General features: G+C 39.1%; 1 protein-coding gene across 7 annotated transcripts in view; it reads right to left on the bottom strand.

Annotated features, from left to right (window-relative positions):
• The window catches only part of ANKRD55 (ankyrin repeat domain 55), an 80,800-nt gene that overhangs the window by 44,558 nt on the left and 16,318 nt on the right, over window positions 1-19,924 (bottom strand). For 5 of the 7 annotated variants that reach the window (XM_072958657.1, XM_072958656.1, XM_072958661.1 and 2 more), the window contains exons 2-5: window positions 12,515-12,737; window positions 11,080-11,202; window positions 5,770-5,900; window positions 1,923-2,032 (exon numbers count right to left, since the gene is read on the bottom strand). In XM_072958657.1, coding sequence (XP_072814758.1) covers window positions 1,923-2,032; window positions 5,770-5,900; window positions 11,080-11,173 — 335 coding nt within the window. In that variant the 5' untranslated portion in view covers window positions 11,174-11,202; window positions 12,515-12,737. The remainder of the gene's footprint in view (window positions 1-1,922; window positions 2,033-5,769; window positions 5,901-11,079; window positions 11,203-12,514; window positions 12,738-19,924) is intronic. The other 2 variants (XM_031675874.2, XM_072958659.1) reach the window with 1 other exon arrangement.

Below are 19,924 nucleotides of genomic sequence, written 5' to 3'. Positions count from 1 at the left end.
GTGATTCCAGCTGCCGAGGCTTGGTTCATGCCAGGGTGCAATGGCTTAACGGCAGAGAGAGCGTTTCACCAAAGTTTATGCCCTCCTTTCTTGGATTGGAGTCATTGCAGGGAGGCAGATTCTTTGTCAGGGACTATATTCCCCAGCACTACTTATTGCCAAATCACCCATCCTTACTAAAGGAATGTGAGCAGAAGTGAGTTGTGTCATTTGTAGGCTGAGATTTTAAAGAAATAAGTGAGGCTTGTCTATACTCCTGTCATCCCATCTGCAGGCTGAACAAAGGATTCTGCGATCCAAGGGGAAGAGGAAGCCACAAGATGGAAGCAGCTTGGTCCTCTCTGAGTCACCTGTGGAGGGAAGCCAACCCCCAACCAGGAACATCTACATTGGATTAAATTTTATTATGTTAAAATACTGCAACTTTGGATTTGATTTGTTACAACAGCTGTAATTACAGTAACTAAAGCAAGTGTTCATCTTTCAGAATCAGGTAGATTTCAAAATGACTACTGTGAACAAAGCAGGTAAAAAGCAACTAAGTAGAGTAAATCAAGGCAGAATAGTCTTAAAGGTACATTTAAAATGTATTTTCTGAAGATTACTCTTGGGAAAACAGTGTGATTTTGTGACTAAATATTTTTGTGGGTTGTCTAGAAGTCACTCTGTTTTCATCAAAAGGTAGTCATCTTTTTATGATGTCTACTGATTGTTAGCTCAGGGCTTTCTGTTTCTTCTCTAAACTTCCTTGTTTTGTTGGGCTTTGAGTAAACCCTAGTTTTCTATTATTCCTGGATATAATCCAATGATAACAGAGGCAAGGCTTGGTTGGGAATAGTCCTGGAATTTCCCAAGTCCTTTTACTTTAGTGTAAAACAGACTGAAATGAAGAAATCATGTTACCTCTCAATCTGGAAGGCGCCTTGGTCTCCTCAACCCCCACAGGGCTTCAGTTTTAGTTTCTGGACACAGGGTAAGGAGGAGGCGCAGAAGAACACACCCCCTGTGGTGCTGGCCTGTAGCCTAGCTCTGGGAAACGAGAAATTCCTGCCAGAGGCCTGTTCTGTCAGCAGAGGTTCAAGAAGTGCCCAGAATGTTGCTGATTCCACAGTGGGAAATGCTGTGATCAAGCTGCTAGGAGGGACTTTCAAAAGACTGGCGATCCAAGCCATGTAGTACAGTGGACTGGGGTAATTACACTTGGTCTGGGCAAAACTTTTTCCTTCGTCGCTCAACTTCTTACATAAATGTGACCTTCTCGATCATCTAGCTTATTTGAGGACATTCCTTCACATGGTTTCCAGCAGCATACATTCCTAGATTTCCTTCTAACCCACTGGTCTCCTGTCTCAGTCTCCTTTGCTGGGTTTTTGCTTCCTTCCAGCCCATAAACGTTGGCATGACTCTGAGTTCAGACATTAACCTTTCTGCCCAGCTAGTGCTCTGTTACCCTGTTTGGTTTCCTTCATAGCACTATTTGAGATAACACTATTTATTTGTTTACTAGTGTGCCACTTAAGTCACTGCGAGGTCAGAGATGCTGTCTTGCTCCCTGTGGAACTGCAAGGGCCTAGAACAGTGGTTGGATCATAATAAGCACTCAGTAAATAGTTATTGAATTAATAACTGACTAATTTAATGAATGAATATATGAATTCAGATGATGATGAACAACATGTTTTCTTAAATCAGAGACTAGAAGAAAAAGGTTTTATTGAAGTAGGAGGGGACTGAGTTTAGCACTGAGATTATTCCAGGATATTTTGATTCACTGAGGTGTAGTCCTGTCTGCTACAATTCCCCTACCCCCCAAAAATGGGATGGATTTTGTTTTTATTCGCCACAGAGGGTTGGATTAGATGATCTTCTAATCCAAGTTGGGTGCTTCCCAACTTGGGCGTCGTGTGAACCTGGCTACTCACCTCACATCAGGCTCAGCGGTGGCAGCATGCAGTGGCAGACGGCCATTTTTATCTGGGATATTGTGCTTGGCACCATTTCTGAGTAGACTCACACAACCTTCCAGCCAACCCTGGAAGAGCAAGAGCATCATTATATAACACAATCTTGCATAACACAATCCAACAAACCTTCTCCAATTTTCTTTCCCTTTCTTCTTTGGTTTGGCTAAAAACATGTTCTATTGACCTAAAGTGGTTAAGGACTATAACTCGAATTTACACAACAGAGGGCTGAAAGTCTTGAGGTATGGATGCCTGAGTTTTGTGGAGGAACTTCACCCTGTCAGATGCAGATTGATTCCTAGACTCTTTCTTCTACCTGCACCTCCCCATTTCTAGGGCCACTCGCGTGTACTCCACTTTTTATACTCAGTTCCTAGAGCAAAATGTGGCATGTGATGGGGTGATTACTCAGCTCTAGCCTCTCATTCTGTGGGCTTAGCTCCTAATCATGCTTGTCAATGGTCTCACCTGGATGTCATGGTCCAGTTCCAAAACTGTGCTCCTGCGTCATTCTTGAGTCCCAGCCTCCACTCGATGCCTCAGTCTATCTATAGCTGATAAACAGCCCTTTGTCCTCTTTTCCAAGTTCCCTTTCTAGTAACTAGTCAGTCCCTCTTCTGACACCTAGAATTCTATGCTGAGCGCCACCTACTCCCGTGGCTGAGACTCAGCTACTCTGGTGATTTTTTCCTGCTGAATCTGGGGGCATCACCAGCACCCCCTCAGGGTTCCCCATTATTGTGCTTTACCCACCTATGAATTCCTCAAGTAACTTCCTGAGAACCCCCTGCTGTCTACCAATTACCCAGATTGAGACCTGATATTGCTACATCTCATCCTTGTCCCTTCCTTGGTCAGCACAGCTGGGCCACGTCTCTCCTTATTTCAAAGGGCAAATATAATTGCAGGCTAGTTCTCCCATTCTGTTCATCATCTGACCCAACTTGCTGATGACTGAGTTTGGCTCACATGACAAGGAGAATGTCTCCTAAATTCATCCAGAATCACTTGGGTTACTCACCCAATTATAAACAGGCTTTTAAGTAAATGAAGCTATTATTATGAAGAATAAGACAATAACTCTCTATTTTTGTCCTGCCTTCTTCTATTCCTATATAGTTAAGTCTCAAGATTACCCAATGTTAAGAGAAAGATGACTGAAGATTTTCCCTCACAATATTGTAAGCAAAAATAAAAATGTTACTAAATGCATGGAAGAAAAAGAGAGATGATAAGAAAGAAATTTTGGTTCTGAAAAGTCTAGAAAAAATTTTTTCCAACAAAAGCACATCAAAATTCATAGGTTTGATTGAATATGGCTTTGTAGAACTGACCAATAATATTTAAGTTTTAAGTAGAAGCAAATAATTTCAACCTTGAGTCATAGTTTACCAATGTATTAAATCTAGTTTTAGTTCCTAATGTCTATGTCATCAATTTCTCTGATTAAAAGGGAAAAGTATGACTAGAAGACCCAAAAGAAAGGAATGCTGGACAAATTTCAGAGTTGCCAAATTTTAGAGTTGCCTAAGGTTTAGTTTTTGAAAAACAAATCTTCTGATGGGGGAAGGTTTGAAACATTTTTATCATTTTGCAACATTTCCTGGAACTATGCGTGCATAGGTTTTTTTTTTTTTTCTTTTCTTTTCTTCAGAAAAGAAATCAGAAAGCCACCTAATACATCTGAAACCCATGGTCACTATTCAGAACTAACAAATACGTCTTTTACCTACTATGTGCTGGGTGATTCTGCATATGTTTCTCCTTCACTTGTGATAAACTTAGGGTATTATTTTTACTACATTTTACAAATGAGGAAAGAGGCACAAGAGGTGAGGAAATTTGGCTAAGGTCATGCATCTATGGTAAGTTTATTTGTACAGTGAGTTTGAAGCTGTGACTGATCCAATTTCTAAGTGCCCCCTTTGCCAAGCTGCCCTTTAATACTTGAATTCAAACACTGCCAGAGGGAGTGGTGGACTTCACAGTGCCATCAATAGCACACCACCTACCCCCATCCTTCCCAGGGAGCCTCAGGAGAGCCAGCGAAGAGCCCTGCCTTGGGGGTCCAAACTGAGGTGAGGTCAACATTAAGAGGATAGTGCCACATGCTGTCATGCAGGCAAACTTCCCCATGCAGCTCTTTAGAATGCATTCCTAGAAAGAGTTCTCTGCAACGGTGGCACCTCGCTAGGCTCACTGTTCGCTCTGAACTAGAGGAGGACTTCTTCCCAGTTCTTAAGTGGCTCTCCAGCCCAAGAAATCTGAAATTTTGAATTTTAGAATTTTGAAAGAAAGCTAGCTTCGTTTCACTCTATTCTGTATGCTAGTGGCAGTTAACTTTAGAAACCATCTCTAATCCCTTCCTGCATCCCCTGATCCAAATTTCCTCTTTTCAACTCAGCTCAGACACCAGAAATCTCCATAGCTAGAGCAGTTGTTAGGGCATGTGCTAGAAGGGAGGGGGGCTGGGAGGGCAGTTACAGGTATGTCTGAGATACTGGACTTCACCTAGTGTTCACAGACCAGTGTTTTTCAAACTTGAACAGCATAAAAATTGCCTGGGAAGTTTGTTTAACATACAGGTACTTCCCTCCACCCACAACCCCGTCCTGCTCCCAGAGTGTCTGACTCAGAAGGTCTATGGTGTAATCCAGGAACCCACATTTGAAACAAGCACTTCAACACTTTGAAAAATTCTTCCCAGTTTCATGTGTGAGTCCTAGAGAAAGAGGGCATGCAAATAAGAAATCAAAGGCTAGTTTCTAAAGAAAAATCTCTGTGAGAACTGGGCAATGCTTCACTGCAAGTTACGCTAGATTGTGGCACGTAGGTGGGTATTTGGGGAAGAGAGTGTTCCATTTGGCCAGGGCAGCTTCAGGATACCATGGGCTAATTCACCACTGTCAATGGGCAGCGACAGCAAATGCAAGAAGCTGCATCAGTGCAGCAACAGTAGTTTCTGATGAAGATTTCCAGGAGCTGTGTTGGGAGAGGAGAGAGAGTGATGACCCTCACATGGCACCAAGGAGGACTTGTTTGACATGGACTCAAGATAGCGCTGGGATCTCCCAGAAAGATTACAGGGAAGATTTGAGAGGAGACAGGCTTGAAGTTTTTCAGTAAGGCTGTATCAAGCTTGAGCTAAAGTTGGGAAATGCTAGACTGAAATCTCCTGCACTGAGGACTGGCTCTATACAATTTTTAATTTGAACACTGATTGTGGGTTGAATCCTATGAATGGTGTTGTCCCTGAAGAGTCTGGTCTTTCTCCCCTACTCCCTACCTACCACTCTTCCCAGTTCTCATTGTTCTCACTTTGCTTATCCTTCAGCCTCTACTGAACTAGTCCTACCCCAGAGAGGTAAACTGCAGCTTCAAATGCTAATCCCCACTCAGATGGTTTCTAAAGTTAACTGCCACTAGCATACAGAATAGAGTGAAACGAAGCTTGCTTTCTTTCAATGAAGGGCACTTAATGGAGGGCATTCTTAGAAGTGAGTACCAAGTGTGTCTGGAAATGCCTCAGGGGAAATTATGATGCAGTTAAGATGGAAAAGAATATTTCTCTAATGCTGGTATCACCTCTAACTTAGAGGATTGTTAGGAAAATCAAAATGACTTAAATGCATGAAACCAACTCTAAGTGGTATATAAATGTTGGAGATGATCAAAGCAAAGGTTTCAAGTTCTGTTTCTACTGGCCAGCTGCATAAATCCAAGAACACTCTTCTGCAAGTGGGGCCCCACAATGACACATTTAGTCCACTCCACTCCTTAATGCCGCCACAGACGCAGTCAGTACCAGATAGGTTGCCAGGCAGAGACTTGTGCGGCCATAAGCGTCCTGCATGTTAATATTTGCTCCCATCTTCAACAGCAGCTTCACTGTGTCCACTTGACGTCCAGAAACTGCATGCATTAAGGGTGTACATCCTGGAATGAGACATTTCAACAGCCTTTAAAAATGTTTGATTTGTGAAATTTATGAACGGACTTTGCCTTTTTATTTATTATGCTCTTTGCAGATAAATGAACAACCCTCAACACAAACCCAGCTGTTGAGCTGAAGAGAGATGATGATTGTTGCTACATTTATATAAACTATGTATTTTTCTGGCCCTATTAAATCTTTTATAATTTTTCAGTAATTGGTTGATTAGGACATTTTGTGCAGATGATAAAATTTGCTTATTACTACCTTGGGAATCAGCACAATTTGGGACGTAACAGGTAGGTTTATCCTGACTTGGTTTGAACAATGCAGAATCTGGAGGTGTCTTTGGAAAGCACTTCAGCCAGGCAGACAGGCGCAGCACACTTTTATTGGAGGTGGTAAGTGATATAGGGCAGTGATGGTAGACTAACCCTGTGTTGCACAAATTCTTGCTAAAAGGGGCCATCTTAACTGAAATACTTCTTTGTTTTTAGAATCACTATAGGCCAAGCATTTGGTTTTTCATGTGTTTTCTTCCTGAATAAAAACACAGATGAAATCACACATTCTGATTGACTTTGCAGGGCTGTTAGAACAAGCCAGGCTGGTGAGGCAGAACCCAGGTACTTCATACTCCTCCAGGTGAAGAAAACAACGTCAGACACAGTCCCTTGCCCAGCTGAGACTTGTTTAGATGCCTTTTGATTGTAGATTCACATAGATGTTGTGATTTGTTTCCAGGTGAACTGCAAACTATGACCTCAGAGATCCCTGAGAATGGATAAATTCTAGGACTGCTGTTCTTACCAAAAGATTGCAGCCTGCAACCCAGTTTTTCTCCGTATCTCTCCTTTTTAATACTCTTTCAAGCACCTGTACTGGGTAAAATCAACAAAGAACTGCTATGTCTTAAATAGTGGCAAAACTTCCTTCCTTCTCTCTCTCTCCTTCCTCTCTCCTCTTTTCTTTCTCCTTTCTCTTCTCTCTTTTCTCTCTCTCTCTCTCTCCCTACTTCCTCTCCATTCCTCCTTCCTTGGGTCCCTCCATCCTTTCCTTCCTTCTATCCTCCCTTCCTCACTCCCTTCTTTCTTCTCTTTATCTATTTCCTTATTTTATTTTTTGCTTATGGGTGTTGAATTGCTCCAGCATCATTTGTTGAAAAGGCTTTCTTTCACTGAATTACATTTGGACCTTTGTCAAAGGTCAGTTGAGCATATTTGTGTGAGTCTATTTCTGGGTTTTCTGTTCTTTTCCATTGATCTATGTGTCCATCCCTCACCCAATACACAGTCTTGATTTCTGTAGCTATATAATAAGTCTTGAAATTGAGTAGACTGATTCCTCCCACTTTTTTCTTCTTTCTTAAAATTGTTTTATCTATCCTAGTTTCTCCTAGTTACCTTCTATACAAATTTCAGATAATCTTGTATAATCTTTTAGATAATCTATAAAAAAATCTTGCTGGGGTTTGACAGAAATTGCATGAAACCTGTATATGAATTTGGGGAGCACTGCATGTTTACCACCTTGAATCTTCTAATCCATGAACATGGTACATCTTTCCATGTATTTAGATCCTTGATTTCTTTCATCAGCATTTTACAGTTTCAGTACACAAGTCTTGTACATGTTTTGTTTTATTCACACTTAAATATACTTTATTGAGTGATTTTAATTGGTATCATGGTTTTAATTTTGGTGTCCACATGCTCATTTCTAGTATATAGAAATAAATTTGTTTTTGTGTATTGATCTTGTACCCTGTGACCTTGCTGGATTTACCAGGTATTGGAAGTTTTTTTCTTTTAGTAGGTTCCTTAGGACTTTCTACATAGACAACCAAGCTGTGCAAAGAAGGAACAGTTTTGTTTTTTCCTTTTCAGTATGTATGCTTTTTATTTCCTTTTCTTGCCTTTTTGCACTGGCTGGAAGTTCCAGCATTATGATGAATATGAGAGAGAGTAGACATCTTTGTTCTGTTCCTGATTTTAGGGGCAAAGCACTCAGGCTTTCACCAGTAAGTAAAATGTTAGCTCTAGGGTTTTTTGTAGATACTCTTTAAAAAAAATCTTTTTTTCAATGAATGTAAAGTAATATTTTTTATTTTTTTGGTGGGGGGAGGTGATCAGGTTTATTTCTTTAGTTCTTAAGTGGTGGTGCTGGGAATGTAGATACTCTTAATCAAATTGAGTAAGTTCCCCCTTTATTCCTATTTTTCTGTGAGTTTTTAATCATGAACATGTGTTAAATTTTGTCAAATGCTTTTTCTGCATCAATTGATATGATCGCATAATTTTTCTTCTGTAGCTGGTTAATATGATGGATTATACTGATTGATTTTCAAATATTGAACCAGACAGAACATTTCTAGGGAAAAAACAACTTGGTCATGGTATATAATCCTTTTTACATATTACTGAACTCTATTTGCTAATATTTTGCTAAGGATTTCTGTATCTATGTTCATGGGGAATATTGGTCTGTGGGTTTATTTTTCATATCATTTTTTGTCAGGTTTTGATATCAGAGTAATAGTAGCTTCATAAATGTAACTGAGAAGTTTCCTCCTTTTATCTTGTCTGAAAAATTATGTAGAATTGATATTAATAATTATTTAAGAATTTGTAGGAGTCTCCAGTAAAATCATCTAGGCCTGATGATGCCTATTTCTGGGAATTTTTAAATTATGAATTTAATTTTGTTAATAGTTATAGCATTATTCAAATAATCCGTTTCCTATTGGATGAACTATGGCAGAGTTTATCTCTTTTTTGAAGGAATTAATCCATTTTGTCTAGTCATATTATAAGTGTAGAGTTGTTTTATTTTCTTATTATCGTTCAGATGTCTGCAGAGTCATTCCTAATAGTTGTAATTTGTGTCTTCTTTCATTTTCTCTTCATCATTGCTAGAGGTTTGTCAATTTAATTGACAGTTTCAAAGAATTAGTTTCTTGTTTCATTGATTTTTCTCTATTTTTCTTTTTCTGTTTTCAATTTCATTGATTTCTATTCTTCTCTTTATTATATCTTTTGTTTGCTTTGGGTTTAGTTTGCTTTTCTTTTTCTATGTTCTTGAGGTGAGAACTTAGATTACTGATTGATACTTTTCCTCTTTTTAAATGAATGTATTTAGTGCTATACATTTCCCTCTTAGCACTGCTTTAGCTGTATCCCACAAGTTTTGATATGTTGTATCTTTGTTTCCATTCATAGTCAGTCAGTACAAGCCAGGATTGAGTGCAATTAGTCTGACTTTTGTACTTATCACACAAGTGGTGTTTAACCTTTTACTCTCCTCATTTCCAACTTCTAGCCCCAACACAGATGTACAAGTAAGCCTGCTTTAAAAACAAACAAAAAACTACCATGGCTAAATTAGGGAGCAACCACTCACTTTACAAAACATTTTATTGTCATGATAAGGGAATCCCAAGCTCCTCTTGGGATAGGTCAACTGTTAAAAATCATTAATGATTTCTCAGAAATACTAGGTCACAGAAACCAATGATAGATCCTTTGTTGCAGTCCTGTAGCACCCTGAGGCAGCTGCTTCTTCTTCCTCTTCGTCCTGCTCCTCCTCCTTCTCCTCTGTCTTCTCCTTCTTCATCTTCATTTTGCAAGCCTACTTTCTTTCAGTTGTTCAGATTCTTTCACTTCTATTGCTCTGTTTTCAAGTTTACTGATCCTTTCCTCTGCCTCCTCATTCTGCTGCTGAGCTTAGCCTTTGAGTGTTTAATTGTAATTATTGTATTTTTCAGTTTAAACATTTTCCATTTGGTTCTTCTTTATATCTGTTATTTCTTTGCTGAGCCTTTCTATTTTTTCATTTGTTTCAAGCATGTTCATAATTGCTCATTGAAGCATTTTTTTTTTCATGGCTACTTGAAATCTTTGCCAGATAATTCTAACATTTTTCCTCTCAGTGTTGGGATCTATTAATTGTCTTTTTTTTTCATTCAGTTTGAGGTCTTCCTGTTTCTTGGTATGATAAGTGATTTTTCTACTGAAACTTGGACATTTGGGGTATCGTGTTATGAGGTGCCTAATCTTACTTAAACCCTCTGTTTTAGCTGCTTTCTTTGACACTGCTCCAAAGGAGAAGAGAAGATTCTTCATTACTGGGTGGTGGAGAAAGTCCTAATTCTCAAAAAGGATTCCTGTGACACTGCCCTTGCAGGTAGGGGGATGGGGAGATGAAGACCTTATTACCAGGTGGAGGTGGAGGTCCAGTCTCCCCACTTGGTCTTTGCTAGAATGCATGGGGCTGTTGTCATAGTTTTTTTTTTCTTTTCTTTCTTTTCTTTCCCTTCCTTTTGCTTCCCTTCCCTTCCCTTCCCTCTCCTCCCCTCCCTCCCTTTTTCTTCCTTACTCCCTCCCTCCCTCTCCTCTTCCTTCCTTTCTTTCTTTCTTTGCCTTCCTGCCTTCCTTCATTTTTTGAAGTGATGTTTGGTGGAATAGACTCATTATTGTCTCAAAGTTTTCTGTCTTGCTATGTGGCCCTTTCTTGGTTCTTTGGCTAGAGAACAGACTTTTGTTAGGGGCTTTTTTGGTCTATGTCTATTGGCATGTCTACATTATTGACTTATTTGGCACCAAGTCTGGGGATTATAAGGCAAGAAGGAAATCCAGGAAACTTACCACTTAGTCATTTTTTGGGTCCCAAGGTCCTACCTAGTCTGTCATTTTCTCTCCACCTTCTGGAGTGTTCTCATGTTTATTTTATATACAATGTTCAGGATTTTTAGTTGTATTTAGCAAAAGGAATAAATAAAAATGTACTCCTTCTACTCCATCTTCCTAGAAACAGAAATCCTCACTCTCTGGCTTTCATAGTCACACTTTCCCAATGTCCATTGCTACCAAAAATGTCCTCCTCTTTCCATACCCCCTTTCTATCTACTTAGCTGATCTACTTTAGTCATTCATACAAAGAAGCTGAAAACAAACTCTACCAACCAACTTTATGAGAAGAAGTGATGTAAAAGAATTCGAAGATTTGTGTCCATGACTCTCATTAAATGAAATACTAAGGGACCTATACATGGCTATAGGCAGGATACTCCTTGTTTCTCCAGTATCAAAGTGGCCTATCAAATATAATTTTATTAACATTGCTCACATCTGGAGGCGATCTCTAAAATGACAGAGCAGGGTTCAAAATGCACAAACAGCTCACCTTCACTGTCACAGCATTCTAGGATGGAAGGGTCTTCCCGAATCACAGCAGTCAGAGCATTGACATCTCCATTAGATGCTGCTTGATAAACCATGTTCAGGTCAACTTCCTCAGATGAATCACCTTCATGAATCAAATAGAGACACACTTAGTGTGTGGAGAGAATTCACTGAAAGAATAACAACACCCAAAGTATCACCCACACAAGTGATTCATGAAAACCTCTCTGGTGAATCCAGGCAGAAGACTGAGTCATCCTGATCACACACACCTTCACCACTTCTGAAGAAAAGTTGACCACTGTGGGCCATGTTGTAGGGTCACCATATATTGGGAAGGAGCCTGAGGAATTAGATGTCCTCTGAGATTTAATGATTCTCTCCAGTCATTCAGACTACTTGAAATCAGTAAGACCAGACTGGGAAGTGGAGCCCTCATCTTGGTTCTGGGTTTCCCTTTTTTGATTTGAAACATGTTACTTTCCCTTTCAATGACTCAGTTTACCCACCCTTGAAAGAGATATTGTGCTCCTTATTCTCTGTCCTTCAGATTACTCTCTTTTTCCTCCTGCTCTGTACCCTGAGGGCTGACCCTTGCTAGCTGTATCACCCAGGCCCCCTGCCCCTTAGTGTCCATGGGAGGCACTGACAGGAGAATGATAGAAGAGAGAAAGAGGGGGCATTTCTTCCTGCCTTCCCTAGTGCAGGGTCTAGCAGTAGTTGCTTCTCTTCCACCAAGAGGATCCTCCTCCCCAGAACCAGCCCTCACTGGACTCCCTCCGGTAATATATTGTCCTTTCAACCCTGCCTCATCTCTGTATGTAGTCCCTTCACCAAAAGTCCTTCATCTGAACCATCTGGGATTTCATGACATGGTGTTTCCAGAAGAAACAGAGCTGTATGCAACTCCCTTGAATTTGGTAGCCACCTTTATTATACCTTTGTGCATGACTGGACCAACGAATAGTACTGCCAAAGGTGACAACAGAACTGTGAGTCAAGTGACCCCAGGGGAGCACTGGAAGGGCTTGGAGACAAGCTCTGTTTATGGGGATACCCTCTGTGAGATGCTGTGCCGAGGCGTTCTATTTAAACAATTTCTCCCACACATGGCTATGGTTCAGGGAAAATACATGCATGCAAGAAAAGCTTCTAAAATTGTGTTTTTTTATTAGTGTAGACATTATGCCAGAGAGTCTACAGTTCTAATTGATCTTTAGTTGGCAGTGGTCCTAACCCTCTGGCTTGGTTTCTCTGTCCCAGTATTTCTGGGAAGTCATTAATGACTTTTAAACCAGTTAACCTGCCCCAGGAGAAGCTTGTCACTGAAAATGATTCACTTATGACAACAAACTGCTTTGTAAAGTGAGTGATTTCTCCCTAATTTATCCATGGGAGATTTGTTACTGCAGGTGTTGTTTTCAAAGATGACTCACCTGTGCATTGCCTGAGGGCTGGAAGTGAGAAGGGAGGGACGTCAAGGTCAAATGTCACCTCTGTGGTAAGTTTAAGGACTCTGGAGCCACGCCATTGGGGTTCAAGTACTGGTGTGTACTAACCAGCTGTGTGAATTTGGGCCAGTTACCCTCTTTGGGCCTTAGTATCCTTATCTTTCAAATGGAGATGATGATGATGACAACCACCTATTTCATAAGGTTGCTGTGAAGAATAAATGAGTTAATATTCAATCTTATGTGCCTTTAGAACAGGGCATAGCATGTAGTAAATGCTGTATATACTTCGCTACTACTACTGTTACCATTTATACGTGTGTGTGTGTGTGTGTGTGTGCATGTTTAGACAGCATTAGAAATCTGGGACATGTAGAGATGAAGGTCTCTCTGATGATGGCTAGATAAAGGATTCATAGATTGCATAGAGCATTCACTCTGTTAGAAACCCTCCCAGGAGCCTAGATGTTTTGTTAAGATTGCTCATGATATCTTTGGACACAAGAAATAGGGCCCAGACTTAAGGACAGAGATGGGCTTGGTACCCGGTTGTACCACATCCAAAGATGCTGGTGATGTCATTTCAGAAGGAAGATCCTGGTGGTGGGCTAAGGAACTCTGTGTTTATAGCCTGTTTATATCTTATACAACATGTTTATATAACATACATAAATGTGTTTATAACCGCATCACTGAGTGCAATAAAATCTGTAAGGCACATTAATAACACTGTTGAGTATACACAGCCGAGAGAAATAAGAAATGCATTGCCTCATAGAATTAGAATCCCAAATAATTTGCCAAATAATTAGAAGGATTCTAATAAGACTGTATTTAATAGGGATAAACATAGGGTAATGTCTCTTGTTCCATAAACTACTTGAACTAATTGAAGGGTGGTTGAACCTGTAGTTTTTGTTCCTCAACATCTCCTCACCCTGCTAGTGACTTTAACCTGGTTATTCTCTAGGGACCACCTCCTCTCCACTTTCAGCCCACAAGCTGATTCAGTGGAGTTGACTATATCCCTGCTCAGGGACAGAATCATGTGACCCAGAGCTAAGCCATTCAGCACGAGCATTATTCTGGCCACAGAGATTGGTACAGTGATGTGGCCCAATCAGAATCCATGAAAGGCAATGATACTTTGGATATTTTGGGATTTCTGGGAGGAAGCATTTTTTTTTAACCATTGGTGCACCTAGGAGCTATGGGGGGGATATTATATGGGTGGAGAGCCTAAGAATGAAGACAACACAGGAAGAGCAGAGCTGGGCTAAGAGAAGGAAATAATTGAGACCTGGTGACATCACTTGAATTCCTGAAGCCATACCTTAAGCCAGCACCATTTTTGGAACATTTACATATGCCAATAAATTCCTTTTTTGCTTAAGTCAGTTTGCATAAATGTGTTTACTTTTCTTTTTAATCACTGAAGAGTTCTAACTAACAAAAAGTTTAAGTGGTGGCATATTAGAAAAGCATTTAGGTTTTCAGTTGGGCATTTAGTGCTAAAGGAATAAACAATGTGACAATAAACTAGTAGGATCCCTGGCTGCAATAATAATAGTCTAGCAACCAGACTGAGGGAGGTAATAGACTTTGTACATTCTTAACTAGTCAGTGTCATGAAGTCTATGGCCTATGGATTAAATGAGCTGTAGGTAGCTAGAGAACATTCAGAGGAGAGTGACAAGAATGGAGTATGGCTGGACTTCATATCATATGATGAACAGTGGAAGGAAATAGATGTGTTTACTCTGGAGATTACTCTTGTGTGGTCATGATGGTTGCTTTCAGATATTTGAAGGTTTTTAAATTTTAATTTAAAAATGTGGTAAATACACATAACAAAATTTGCCATTCTAACCATTTTTAAGTGTAGAGTTCAGTGGCATGATGTACATTCACATTGTTGTGCAGCCATCACCACTATCTCCAGAACTCTTTTCATCTTCCAGAACTCAAACTCTGTACCCATTAGACAAATACTCTCCATTTCTCCTGCTCTTCCATATCCTAGAAACCACCGTTTCACTTTCTGTCTCTATGAACTTGATCACTCTAGGTACCTCATTTAAGTGGAATCATACAGTATTTGTCCTTATGTGCCTGGCTTATTTCACTTAGCATAATGCCCATGAGATTCATCCATATTGTAGCATGTGTCAGAATTTCCTTCTTTTTAAAGGTTGAATAATAATCTGTTGTATGTATGTATCACATTTCGTTCATTTATTCAGCCATCAGGGTACACCTGGGTTGTTTCCACCTTTTGCTATTGTGAATAATGGTGCTACAAACATGGGTATACAAATAATTCTTTTAGACTCTGTTTTCAGTTCTTTGAGGTATATACTTAGAAGCAAAATTGCTAGTAGCATGATAATTCTATTTTTAATTTTTTAAGGAAACACCACACTGTTTTCCAATGTGGCTGCAACATTTTATATTCTCACCAACGATGTACAAGGGTTCCAATTTCCCCACATCCTTATCAATATTTGTTACTTCCTGTTTTTGCTTCATATGTTTGTTTGTTTTAATAATAGCTAGCCTAATGGGTGTGAAGTGATATCTTGTGGTTTTGATTTGCATTTTCCTATGATTAGTGATGCTGAGAATCTTTTCATGTGCTTTTTGGCCATCTGTATATTTCTGGAGAAATGTCTAAGTCCTTTGCCCATTTTTAATTGGGTTTTTTGTTTGTTTGTTTGTTAAGCTGTAGAAATTCTCTATATAGTCTGGATATTAACTCATCAGATATATAATTTGCATACATTTTCTCCCATTCTGTAGGTTGCCTTATCACTCTGTTGAAAGTGTCCTGATGCACAAAACCATTTAACACTGATGTAGTTCAATTTGTCTATTTTATCTTTGGTTGTCTATGCTTTCGTCCTCACATCCAAGAAATTACTGCCAAATTCAATGTCATGAAGCTTTCCCCCTTTGTTTTCTTCTAAGAGTTTTACAGTTTTAGGTCTGATCTTTGGCCTACCTTGAGTTATTTTTTATAGACAGTTTTAAGGTAAGGGTCTGACTTCATTGTTTCACATGTGGCTGTCCAGTTGTTCCAGCATTATTTGTTAAAAAGACATTTCTTCCACCACTGAATGGTCTTGGTATCCTTATTGACCACAGATGTATGAGATTATTTCTAGACTCAGTTCTATTCTGTGGATCTATATATCTGTCTTTATGCCAATACTACACTGTTTTGATTGCTGTAGATTTGTAATATGCTTTGAAATCAAAAGTGAGAGACCTTCAACTTTGTTCTTCTTTGGTAAGTTTGTATTGGCTATTTGTGGTCCCTTGAGATTCCATATGAATTTTAGGATGGACTTTTATATTTCTGCAAAAATATCATTGGGATTTTGATAGAGATTGCATCAAATCTGTAAATCTCTGGGTAGTATTGACATCTTAACAATATTATCTTCTAATCAATGAAACACAAGATGTCTTTCCATTTTATTGGTGTCTTCTTTAATTTCCAGCAGTGTTTTGTAGTTTTCAGTGTACAAGTCTTTTTTGCCTCTGGGCTAAGTTTGTTTCTAAGTATTTTATTCTTTTTTTTTAATCATTTTATTTATTTGTTTATTTTTTCTAACTTTTTTTTTTACTGAGTTCTAGTCATTTTACAATGTTGTGTCAAATTCCAGTGTAGAGCACAATTTTTCAGTTGTACATGAACATACATATATTCATTGTCACATTTTTTTCACTGTGAGATACCACAAGATCTTGTATATATTTCCCTGTGCTATACAGTATAATCTTGTTTATCTATTCTACATTTTGAAATCCCAGCCTGTCCCTTCCCACCCCCCGCCCCCTTGGCAACCACAAGTTTGTATTCTGTGTCTATGAGTCTGTTTCTGTTTTGTATTTATGTTCTTTTTTTTTTTGTAGATTCCATATATGAGCGATCTCATATGGTATTTTTCTTTCTCTTCCTGGCTTACTTCACTTAGAATGACATTCTCTAGGAGCATCCATGTTGCTGCAAATGGCATTATGTTGTCGGTTTTTAAGGCTGAGTAGTATTCCATTGTATAAATATACCACACCTTCTTTATCCAGTCATCTGTTGATGGACATTTAGGCTGTTTCCATGTCTTGGCTATTGTAAATAGTACTGCTATGAACATTGGGGTGCAGATGTCTTTTTGAAGTAGGGTTCCTTCTGGATATATGCCCAGGAGCAGGATTCCTGGGTCATATGGTAAGTCTATTCCTAGTCTTTTGAGGAATCTCCATACTGTTTTCCAGTGGCTGCACCAAACTGCATTCCCACCAGCAGTGTAAGAGAGTTCCCTTTTCTCCACAGCCTCTCCAGCATTTGTCATTTGTGGACTTTTGAATGATGGCCATTCTGACTGGTGTGAGGTGTATACTTCATCATAGTTTTGATTTCCCTTTCTCTGATAATTAGTGATATTGAGCATTTTTTCATGTGCTTATTGATCATTTGTATTTCTTCCTTGGAAAATTGCTTGTTTAGGTCTTCTGCCCATTTTTGGATTGGGTTGTTTGTTTTGTTCTTACTAAGTCATATGAGCTGCTTATATATTCTGGAGATCAAGCCTTTGTCGATTTAATTTGCAGAAATTTTCTCCCATTCCGTAAGTTGTCATTTTGTTTTACTTATGGTTTCCTTTGCTGTGCAGAAGCTTGTAAGTTTAATTAGGTCCCATTTGTTTATTCTTGCTTTTATTTCTATTGTTTGCGTTTTTTTAAATTCTTTTTGATGCTACTGTAAACAGAATTATTTTTCAAAGAGCTTTTAAGCAGAAAATTTTATGATTAAATACTTCTGTGAAACTCTAGCAGTTAGAAATAGCAGCGAGTGAGACTGACAGAAGGGTATTTTAAGTTTTAGAACACTGTAAAAATGTTCTGGGTTACCTCAATAGGTAGTGAGCTTCCTGTCATTAAAGATGGTCAACCTTGGCTAGACAGTCACCACAGAAGTGTGTTGCAGAAAGAATTCAGACAGAGAGTGAAGCACAAGGTAGGGGGAAGGGAAGATGTGTGAGGCAAAACAGAATGTACCTCAGAGTTTCTTCCAACCCTGAGAAACCATACTAAATTACACAGTGATTAGCAAATAAGAAATGAAGGACCTTCCATAGAAATTGTGTAGAAACAATCAATTTAAATTGCAGTCAATGCAAATAATTAAGCCTACACTTGAGATAGTACAAAGAATTTCTGTAGAAATGAGAAAGGGTGAAGTAGAAGTAATAGGTATGAGGAGGATAATTCATGGTCCTGATGGAATCTTAAACGGAGACAAGAAAAAATGTTTTCTACTGAAGGTTCACAAAATCATTTAAGAAATGCAGAAGATCCACATAAACAAATAATACATAAATTCTTTCTTGTCTCCTTCCTTCTTTCCTTATCCACCTGGCTATTATTTATCTATATTCCGTCTATCTGTCTATCTATCTATCATCTATCTATCTATCTAGTGTCATCTGTCTACCATCAATTTGTCATCTATTTATCTTTCTTACCATTCAGCTTTAGAGGAGGAGCATGGTTTGAATAGCTTTTGCCTCCCTAACTGTGCGAAAGTTAAAACAGACTTATATATGGGTGCATAAAGAGAAATTCTAAAATTCACAGAGGGAGTGAGACTGAAAGTAGAGAAAATGGAAAACAGACATAAAGGAAATAGGAAGAAGCATGTGAACAGATGTAGATTATATAGATTATATTTTATTAAAAATTATCTATGTATATATTTATATACAAAAAATATAAGACTAGAAGAACCTGCATCAAAACATCAGTAATCTCTTAGATATTATTCACAACTTTCTGTATTTTCCAAATTTTCTATAATGAACTTATGTATTTTTATAATCATCAAAATACACCAAGTTTTAAATGTTGAGAGAGTAGTGTGTCTTACTAGGTTTACATTAATGTGTTACTACTAGAAGGGTAGACAGAGACTAGTGTGTCTGAGAATACAAGTCCTTGATATTTGATAAGGTGCTGAAAAAGGAAAAACACACATGCATTTTGCTAATTCTGACCTTTATAAATACCCTAGTAAATTAGAAAAAAAACAGGTACATATTTAAATTTTTATTAATTTTGACCTGAAAATTAGGACAGACTTTATTGAAATCATCTATTTCCCTCATTTTTCTTGGCTACAAACCTTGTGAACAGTTTTCTGGGGGTATTGCAAATGATCTACCTAATCCCAAGGGCCCAACTCTTGAATAGTGGGACTTCAGACATATGACAGGCTGCTAGCAATGTTTTGGATTAGAGAGTCTTCCTCAAGAGCTTCTCAGATTTTGTACAGATGTGGGTTCCTTTTCTAGAGCTTCTCATAGTGGCTCTGTCCCTGGATTATTGTGGAGTTCCTTGGGAAAGCCCTTGATCACATTAAATTACTGGGCCCACTTTGTTGAAAGTACCCAGAGGTTAGCTTGGCATTTGTTCTGCTTAAGCTGCGACCGTTTTGTGGAACAGCCAGGTCAATATAAGGATAGATCAGGGAGTCCAGTTTCAAGAGTCCAGACCAAGGGTCTTGAGAGGCTTTCTTTGGCTCATTCTATTCTGAGGACCCTTGGGTGGCTGAACTGAGAGTCCTCAGTGAAGTGTGGATTAACTTTGGGCAACTACAGAGGATTCTGCAGATATTTCTTAGATTGTTTTTTGAGTGGAACTGATTGTGTCTAAAGAACTGAAATTTATTCATTCATCCATCTACTTAACATCTACTGTAGGCTCGTGAAATTGCAGGTACAAAGGTTGCAGAGTCTTTTTTCCTTAGAAAGGAGACATGACTTACTGGGAAAACAAGTGTGTAATTTATGATTGAGATACACCAGGGATATTACAGCAAGACAGAGGAAGAACTATTTAAATGAAGAGTTTCCTGGGCATTCTCCTAACCCAGATTTGTTTCTCCTCCCACAGGATTATCCTGGGTGCTTTAGAACAGTGCAGAGATTGTATTTTGGGGGCTGCCTAGAGTGATACACTTTGAGGGAAGATGCCAGGCCTTTGCTGCTCCCCAGAGGCTCCATGTAACAATATTGCCACCCACTGGTGATAAAGAGTGTCTGTGGGCCTTGACCTGGGCCCTGGGCCAGGACGCTACCAGTTCTGCTGGTAGAATTAAAAGCCAGTCGGGAACACTCTGGCCAAGCAGGAACAAGTTTAAGGTCATTGATACAGTTGGCTGCCATGGAAACCACGTTAGTTTCATGTGACTCATCCTATATATCATGTGACACACAGCATATATACATGGAGGCAATATAGGAAAATGATAGGAGCACAGGCTCTGGGCCCTAGTCTCCAGAGTTTGAATCCTAGCACTGCCACTGCTAGCTGTGTGATCTTGGGTGAGTTACT

This window comes from Vicugna pacos, chromosome 3, assembly GCF_048564905.1.
Source record: "Vicugna pacos chromosome 3, VicPac4, whole genome shotgun sequence".
NCBI classification, from domain to species: domain Eukaryota; kingdom Metazoa; phylum Chordata; class Mammalia; order Artiodactyla; family Camelidae; genus Vicugna; species Vicugna pacos.
The sequence above is the reverse complement of the archived record's forward strand: the minus strand, read 5'-3'. Positions and strand labels throughout refer to the sequence as shown.